This window comes from Impatiens glandulifera, chromosome 2 (assembly GCF_907164915.1).
Source record: "Impatiens glandulifera chromosome 2, dImpGla2.1, whole genome shotgun sequence".
NCBI classification, from domain to species: domain Eukaryota; kingdom Viridiplantae; phylum Streptophyta; class Magnoliopsida; order Ericales; family Balsaminaceae; genus Impatiens; species Impatiens glandulifera.
The window spans coordinates 36,597,748-36,607,215 of NC_061863.1; the positions used below are offsets into that span (position 1 = coordinate 36,597,748).

The window sequence follows — 9,468 nt, forward strand, 5'->3', positions numbered from 1 at the left end:
GTTGTGTCTTTCATTTGCTTTGAGGATTTCGATATAGAATTTATTGACCACTTTGACATTCTCTTATTCGGGGGTTGCTTTATGTTCCTCTAAAGAGGTTACATCCAATAACATGTTAGTTATAAAGAAAAATGGAGCAAGAATTCTTGAGTACGTGTCCATGATTCTCATTCTTTCTATAGTTACTTAGGGCCTACCAATTTATTTACCAAGTATTGTGGTGGTAGTATTTTCGTTTATAATATTTTAGATTAATATAAAAATATAACTCATCATTCATTGCAATGTTTTCTACTTAACCACATCATTTAAATTATAAATCAAAATACTTTATATTTACTTTTCATTACACATTTATACTTATAATTTTACTCAAATAACTAATTTTTAATAATTCAAAGATATTATTTAAAACTAACTTTAAATAACCCATAAGAGACCTAATTTAACAAAGACTAATTTTGTTTGATGTAAATAAACAAAAGAAAATATAAACTTTCTCTAGTAAAAAGACAATAAATTAAAACAAACTGAATAATAGGGTCAAGACATTTATCAAAAAAAAGCGGTAGATTCCCTTTCCGACCATAAGCGACGCAGTGGCGAAAAAATTGGAGATCAATTCGGCCCTTCCGTCAACTTTATCCTAGAGGGCGTGGATCGAAGTGATCTCAATGTCAAATGAGGGTAGGTAATCACCATTTGTGCTCTCCTGAATAGCATGTCTCTGATTATCTATATCTACTAACCATTTTTGCATTTGAAATACAATATCTTATCAAAATAATTTGGTAAACTTTCTTTCAAAAATTACGCTTTTCTCCCTTCCTATCTTGAACTTAAATCTTCAATACATCTCTATCAAATTAGTATTGTGTGTGATCTGGTGAAGATAGTATTGTGTAATACTAGAACTTGTAATACAAGTGAATGATTAGATGGATTCTTAGTGTTATTTTTATTTATTGGATTTTATACATATTTAGTCTTACTCTTAAATTTCAAATAATCTAACTTTTTTGGATATTCATTTAACAATTGAGATTAATGTCCCAACTTCAAGTAAATTCCATTCTTTACACGTTTTTTTGCATTCTATTTTTTTTTTTGTTTTATTCTTATTTTCTTTTTAAATTTATGAGGTTATAAACTCTTTCTAAATTTAGTATATTCACCCCTTGTCTTGTTTAATTACATTTTAAAATTTTATAATTTGAAATTTATGTTTTTGAATCTTCATTGATTTGGTCATAACCAATGCTCGTTTGATAATCTAAAAAAAATAGCCACCACAATGTTATTAATAATCTTATATTATGTTTGGACATATATATTATCAAATTTAAATGAGACCAGGTGATGAAATTAATTTCTCTTAAACATATGAATTTGGTTTCACATGTTTTAAGAGAACCAATCAAACAATTTAGCAAAAAAAACAAAGAGTCAATTTGAAATTTTGAGAACGTGTTAGATCCATTTCCCCTCAAAGAAATTTGTTTGGGAAAATATTGGCATTTACCTCTTATCATCGTTAACAGACTCAATTATGTGTGCATGTTCACCCACCTTAAATATCAATGGACAAAGTCATTCCATTATTCCAAATATTAATACGTCACGATGACAAATTCATTCATTTACCATATGGACTAAAATCTTTGCATGCGACATAATAAAAATAGTGTTGAATCTAATCCAAAGAGCAACACAACTTCACCCAAGTTAAATTAGAACAAACTCACCACCCAAAGGGCTAGTTCCAAGTCGTTTTCTCACCCAAACTGACAAAGACAAGAACCTGCAAACAATTTCAAATGACCCAACCCAAAATCGATTTTCCTTCGTTTGCCATTATTTATCTTAGTAATAGCCACAGCTCATATCCGCTTCACCACCTTAGCGAACTCAAATGATTTCGATCTTATCTTCATTATTTTGGACAATTCACTCCAAATTGCACGCCTACCACCATTATAATATCAGCATTTGATGAAATACCGACCACACAAGAATATGATGTCCAACATCTTCGCACATTGGAATAAACCCCACATTCGAGCTACCACCGTTGCATCGGCCTTACGACTTATATCAAATTTTAGCCCCAACTAACACATCCAAATCAACCTTGCCAATATCAACACCATATTCTGAAACTTCTCGTACCTCCTTACCCCTCCAACTCCCCAATCTCACTTCCTCAAACCCGACTATTAGAGATGGCCTTTGGGGCTTCACATACACCCGAATGAAGACCAACACCAATAGTCTACACACCCCTCCACATCCTCCGCCACCTTCTATATGAAGATGACGGGAACCTCACTTACGGGTGACCATTGATCAAACGAATCTTACGTTCATTCCTAGCGACGAAAAACCAACCTTCTCCATTCCTATCGATGAAAAACTAACCTTCTCCGTCATTTGACTCGCCGTATGGATGCATAACCACCTGCCTCCATACCAAACTAGTCGCGACCCTTCAACACATTCTCCACTTTTACTTTCTTACTTATTTTTTGATTTTTCAATAACTTATCTGTTGAATCTGTTTAAAATCCATCAATGATCTAAAATTATTAAAAATTCTTTTTTGGAAAAAAGATTAGAAAAATATTTTATAAACCCTCAATAGAGTTAGCTCAAGGATAATCCTTGTTAGATTAATATTTCTTAATATTTTTTATTTAAAATATCATTTAATGTTAATTTATTATTATTATTTTATCAACAAAATAAAATATAAACATTTTCTCTAGTAAAAAGATAATAATTACAAACAAACCGATCTTAGGGTCATGACATTTATATATAAAAAAATAGTAGTTTCTCTTTCCGGCCATAAACGACAAACCATAAGCGACAAATTGACGAAAAAATCAGAGATTGATTCGACCCTTCCACCAAGTTTGTTCATAGAGAGCATAGATATGGATCGAAGTAGTTTTTAAAATTTACGATACTATAAATCTCTTTTTAATTTCGGTATATTTACAAAGTCATATTTAATTGCATTCTTTACCGATCGTAGTTTAAAATCTAACCTAACTTAAAGTTTTAGAATAATAATGGCTTAGGTTTGCATATTTAATAAATGTCATAAAATTGAAATGATGAAGATATTATTTTCTCTAAAAAGGTAAGAATTTGATTTTTGACATGTTTTAAGAAAGAAAAAGAAGAGGCAATTTGAAAATTTGAGAACCCTAGCACTATTCATTTTCCCACCAAAGAAATATGGGAGCCAATTTTAATTTTTGGGAACCCCTTCGTCTTCCCCTTTTACTACTACTATTCCAACAACGGGAAGAATCTCTCACCCTACTGCTCCATTTCCATGGCACACCAAAGCAATCTTCCCTGCAACGGCGACGGCGTCTGCATGGTTTGCCAGACCAAGCCACCCGAAGCCGAGATTTTGTGCTGCAAGACCTGTGTCAGCCCCTGGCACGCCACTTGTCTATCTATTCCTCTCGAAACCCTAGCTGGCGCTGTAGAGTGGGAGTGCCCTGATTGCTCCTCGCTTTCTGCCAATCATGAGATTCCCCTCGCCACTACAGCGGAATCCTCATCTTCAAACCTCCTCATTGCTTCGATTCGAGCAATCGAGTCGGACCAGTCACTCACAGATCAAGAAAAGGCTAAGAGACGGCAAAACGTCATGAGCGGAGGCCTTGGATCTTCGCCACCCGAGGAAAACGTATCCAATAATGAGACGATAAATGGAGATGACAACAGTTCTGTCAATCTTCTTGATGGACGAATAAACTGCTCAATTTGCATGCAGCTTCCAGAAAGGCCAATCACTGTACATTCCTTCCCTTCAATGCTCAATTTCATTACTAGAAACTGTAGATATATTGTTAAAACGTTATGACTTTCTCCACACTCCCTCACAATCTGCTAGTCGATTTCAATTTAGAGCAAATCATTTTCATTTTCATCCTCAACGTTAGTCGATTAAGATTTTACTTGGGATAAATTTGTGTATGTTGCTGAGATTCTAGAGACTGCACATCCGTGTTTCTGAGAGCAGCACATCGTCCTGTTTATGAAGCTCACCATTTACCATTTTTCATTCCCAAGACATGTATGTATGTGCTTGTAAGCTTTAAGATAATTAGTTCAGCGTCCTTAATAGTATTTTCCCTATGTTTTATGAGAATATTGAGATTCTGGAACCATTTTCATTGGATTATTATTGAGATCAAGTAATTTGACGCTTAATAGATAGTAACATAGACCTTTTTAGGAAACACCACTGGATGATTTTGTTAAATTGAAACTCTTGGTATTCATTTATTAAATTAATATATTCACAACACGTACATCTAGTTGTTTTTAATAGACTGTTTCCAAATTGGGCTCATTCAGCATGTATTCATGATCTTTAAGCCTGTACAGGTCTTTTGATTTAACTTTATGCCTTTCTATTGTGAACTTTGGAGGACTTGGTTTAATTTGTCTATTCTATTACTAGTGGCGCGAGGTCTTGATTTGTAAACTTTGCTTCTTATGCAGTTACATCAGTTCCATGATTTTAACCATCTACATCCATTATATCTTGGACCTTATCCTTTGTTGATGCGTAGTTGTATAATTCATCTTTTTTTTGCTCCACATTGCATAGTATTGTTCTTATTAACAAACTCTTTTCAAAAGTATGTTCCTATTGGTAAAAGAACAACAAATATTCATAAGAATCTATGTGCTAATTACATGATTTCTTCATTTTCTGCTAAAGACGCAAGTCCACCACACATTTTTATAGTAGTAATTTGATTGATAAAGGAACCAAAGGATTTTGCAGCTATCTAATTGACATCATTTCTATGGTTTTTCAGACTCCATGTGGTCATAATTTTTGCCTGAAGTGCTTTCAGAAATGGGTTGGGCTAGGAAAGCGTAGTTGTGCAAATTGTCGTAGTGAAATTCCACCCAAAATGGTAACTAATCCTCGAATAAACTCAGTTCTCGCTGTAACTATTCGAATGGCCAAAGTTTCAACAAATGCCCCTGGAGTTGGTGAAAAAAAACTATACCATTTTGTCCACAACCAAAACCGACCTGAGAAAGCTTATACCACTGAACGTGCAAAGAAGGCTGGAAAAGCCAATGCTTGTAGTGGAAAGATTTTTGTGACAGTTCCACCTGATTATTTTGGGCCAATATTAGCAGAAAATGATCCAGACAGGAATCAAGGTATCTTGGTTGGTGAAACATGGGAGGACCGAATGGAATGCAGACAATGGGGAGCTCACCTTCCTCATATTGCTGGAATTGCCGGGCAGGCAGATTGTGGCTCTCAGTCAGTGGCACTTTCTGGAGGTTATGTAGATGACGAGGACCATGGCGAGTGGTTCCTCTACACTGGAAGGTATGATCATGGGAACATTTATTGTGATGTCTTTATATGTATGGTAATCATAAAGTCATATGGGGATATCGATCTAATTTGTGCTTAGTTTTGAAAATACTTTTGACAATAGTTGAATGGTTTTGAATGATACAGTCCTTCAATAAAATAATCATTCTTGAATACACTTATATTTCTGCCTTGACTGTCAGGATTTCTTCATATTGATATTACAACTGATTTTAACTCCTAAATTGTTTTTATCTTTTGATCTGTTTTGGACAGTGGTGGAAGGGACCTCACTGGCAACAAACGTACAAATAAGATTCAGTCATCTGATCAGAAATTTGAGAAACTTAATGAGGCATTACGAATTAGTTGTAAAAAAGGTTATCCCGTTCGAGTTGTGAGGTGAGTTTCTCATGTAATGCCATGTTTCTTCATATTCTTGGATGTGATTTATGATATTTTTTTCCTTGCAGTATTAATGCATTTGTTTGATATAATGGTAAATTGAATGCCATGCCTGGTCATTGTTCTGCTTATCTCAAAGAGTTATAATTTGTTAATGTTCTTGGTTTCATCTGACTAATTATGCTGTTGACCGAACTGTGCATCTTGTGTTGATTAGCTATGCTAGGTTATGCTGATGCATGATTACACTTTTGCAGGTCTCACAAAGAGAAACGTTCCTTCTATGCCCCTGAAACAGGTGTAAGATATGATGGTGTTTACAGGATTGAAAAATGCTGGCGCAAAATTGGAGTCCATGTAAGAAATTTAATTTCAAATTCAGTGGCAGAAAGGTGAAAATATGGGTCTGTTGTTGCTGAACTTACCATTCGTTGCAACAGGGATTCAAGGTCTGCAGATACCTTTTTGTTCGATGTGACAATGTTCCTGCCCCATGGACAAGGTATGCTCCTTTCCATATCCCTTCAGTCAATGTCTTTTCTTCGTATTTTTTTTATCGAAAACGAAAATATTTTAATGAAATGCTAAATAGTCTATCAATGTTTTTAATGGTGGCATTTTGATCCTCAGTGATGAACATGGGGATCGCCCAAGGTCCTTGCCAGAAATTAAAGAGCTGAAGAAAGCAACTGATGTTACTGAACGAAAGGAATCACCTTCTTGGGACTATGATGTGAGTTTCCCCTCCTTTGCACATCAGGAAACATAATATCTTTATATTGTTCAAAGGCTTATGCTTGGATTGACAATTCTTCATGTTAAATTTACTGTAATATTCCGGAAATATTTTCATGTGTTGAAGCATTGAGTGATGGGTAGTACCAACCAAACCATTTTTGGCTATGGTACCTACTCTAGAAGACTATTCCTCAAAAGTAGACAATCAGCATTTGCAATTGACAATGTGCAATTAAAAAGTGACGCACTTTCACACTTACAACCAAAAGAAAAAAATGTTAAATCCCTATACATTCTACAAGTTTTAAGAAAAAAGCCGTCTGATCTGATTCATTTCCCTTGTTAATGGTATATGCAGGAAGAAAAAAGCTGCTGGATGTGGAAGAAGCCTCCTCCAGAAAGTAGACGAAGAGGGAATGATGGAAGTGTATATGTGAAAACCAATACTAAACGTCGAACACAGGCTATGACTGTACGAGAACGTCTTCTCAAGGGTATGTTCTGTACTAGATGACGCTAGTAATCTCGAACAATTTATCTATGAATCTTGACTTTGGTGTCAATATATGGTTACCACACTTATTTTTTTTCTTTCTTAAGTTTAGTCTGGACTAAATCTTCTTGTATACTTTTTTTGCAGAGTTCAATTGCTTAATCTGCAAAAAAGTGATGAGCTTTCCCCTCACTACTCCATGTGCTCATAATTTCTGCAAGGCCTGCTTGGAGGGTGCATTTACTGGTCAGGCTTTTATAAAAGAAAGGACATGTAATGGCAGGCGTAACTTGCGAGCACAGAAGACCATAATGAAATGCCCATCTTGCTCAATTGACATTTCTGACTTTCTTCAGAATCCTCAAGTAAGAACAGTCTTAACATGTGCTGAAAACATTGTTTGCTTTATTATTATGCCTTGGATATATATGATGAAAGAAATCCTGAAAAATATTTTTCAGAAAAAACTTTACTTATTATTTTAGGGGTGAGCATTGGGTGATTAGTTCAAAATCCAATCCGAAATACTAATTTGGATAAGATATTTCGGATTGGATTTAAGAGCTGATTTAGCTAGCTGTTTGTACAACTCTTGCGGTTTCTAATTTGCAAAGCTTTATTTGGAGAATGATGGATTTATTATTGCTTTTTGGTTGAAAATTCTGCTGTGGATGGTTGGCACAAATAGCTATTGATTTAACCAAATAACTTGGTATAGTAAACTTATTATTTGTACTTATGATGAATTGTACTTTTCTTTGTAGGTTAATAGGGAGTTGATGGGAGTGATAGAATCCCTCCAGCATGAGAGCAAAATAGAATCAGAAAGCAATGATCCAAGTGAAGAAGAAACCAATGATGGTGGTGCTGAGAAGAAGTTGAAATTGGTTTCAGAAGAGGCAGAGTCTTCTGTTACGATATTGGCTTCCTAAAGCAATAGTAACAAGTAAAAGAAAATATCTTTTATTCTCCATAGATAATGAGAGGTTGAATGAAGTGGTGAAAATCTTGTTTTTTTTTAAAGGGGTAGTATGGTTTCAAAACTCATGATCATTTAAGAACTGCAAGCACAAATGGGCTCTCTAAAATTTTTGTTAGACAATTAGAGGTTGAATCTTGTTTCTATTTTGGGTAAGGTTTGATTGATGATGAATATGCTTGAATGTTGAAACCCTGTTTGCTGATTAAAAAGGAAAGGTTTCTGGATTTTTCGAGAAACATGTGCCTGGTTCTTTAGAGAAATATGTGGTTTGCTATGTTGTTTTCTGTGTGATTTTATTAGGTTAAATCTTGCACTTGTTTTTTAATTTTTAGAGACTAATTAGTTATTCATATATATTTTAAATTGTAAACACAATTTTATTCCAGATATGTTTTGGGGTCACATCAAATCAGTTTAGTATGAACTTGACTCGATTAAGTATTTATTAGTTCGAGTTCGAACAAATTTATAAATTCGAGTTTGACTTGAAAACTTTAACTAAAATTAATTTTTCTTTGAATTTGAATTCAAATTAAAATTTATTTTTAAAATAAAAATATTAAATTTTTATATCTATTCAACATTTGATATTTTAAAATGAAAATATAAAATTATTATAACTATTCAAAATTTCAATACATGATTAATATGGAATCATCAATACCAAATAATAGCATATAAAATATCTCCATCTAACAAAACCAGGATATTTTAAGTGAAGTCTAGTGAGAAAAACTAATTCATACATTATACTAGATAAGAAACAAGACTAAAACCAGACTATTAAACAAGACTAAAACCAGACTATTAACGTAATCGTTAATACATAAGGTTTTTAGGCCCTCTCATTGCGAATACAAGCTGGATGTCTTTAGACATAATAGTCACACATTTGATGTGGATGTCTTTAGTAAATTTTTTTTTATTAATTATTATTTGGATATATTAATTTTAAAAGAATAATTTAATTTTGATAAACATATTAATAATTTGTATTTAATAATTTAATATTAATTTGAATCATCCGATCACATTTTATATTTATTGTTTATGGATATTAAATTTTAAATAAAAATTATTATTATATATATATATATTATATTTATTGTTTATGAATATTAAGTTTTAAATAAAAATTATTTTGTATATTTTTTTTCAATATAATATAAAATAAATTCTACTAAATATAATTATAAAATATATATATTATAGTTACAAAGATAAAGATAAGAGCAACTTTTCATATAATAAACTATCTAAAAAAAAGAAGAAAAAAGAGATGCAAGGTTGAGAGAATGAAAAAAAGAAGAGATAATTTCTACATTTTCTAAAACATAAAAAAAAAATATATAATGCAAAAAATCAACAATTTTCAAAAAGGATTTTCGATATTCAATAATCGTGTTCCATGACTCACATTTCTCTCGAGTCTCGAGTGAGACGAATAACCAAAATGATAGGCTTGACTAAGTGTATTTA

At 32.9% G+C, this 9,468-nt stretch overlaps 1 protein-coding gene across 1 annotated transcript; it reads left to right on the forward strand.

The window, feature by feature from the left end:
- Positions 1–3,292: 3,292 nt before the first annotated feature.
- Positions 3,293–8,218, forward strand: LOC124925667 (E3 ubiquitin-protein ligase ORTHRUS 2-like). Its single transcript, XM_047465739.1, has 9 exons — positions 3,293–3,814; positions 4,851–5,383; positions 5,648–5,773; positions 6,034–6,133; positions 6,217–6,278; positions 6,407–6,509; positions 6,873–7,008; positions 7,155–7,372; positions 7,772–8,218. The coding sequence occupies exons 1-9, from the start codon at positions 3,344–3,346 to the stop codon at positions 7,937–7,939; spliced, it is 1,917 nt and encodes a 638-aa protein (XP_047321695.1). The 5' UTR covers positions 3,293–3,343; the 3' UTR covers positions 7,940–8,218.
- Positions 8,219–9,468: the final 1,250 nt, after the last annotated feature.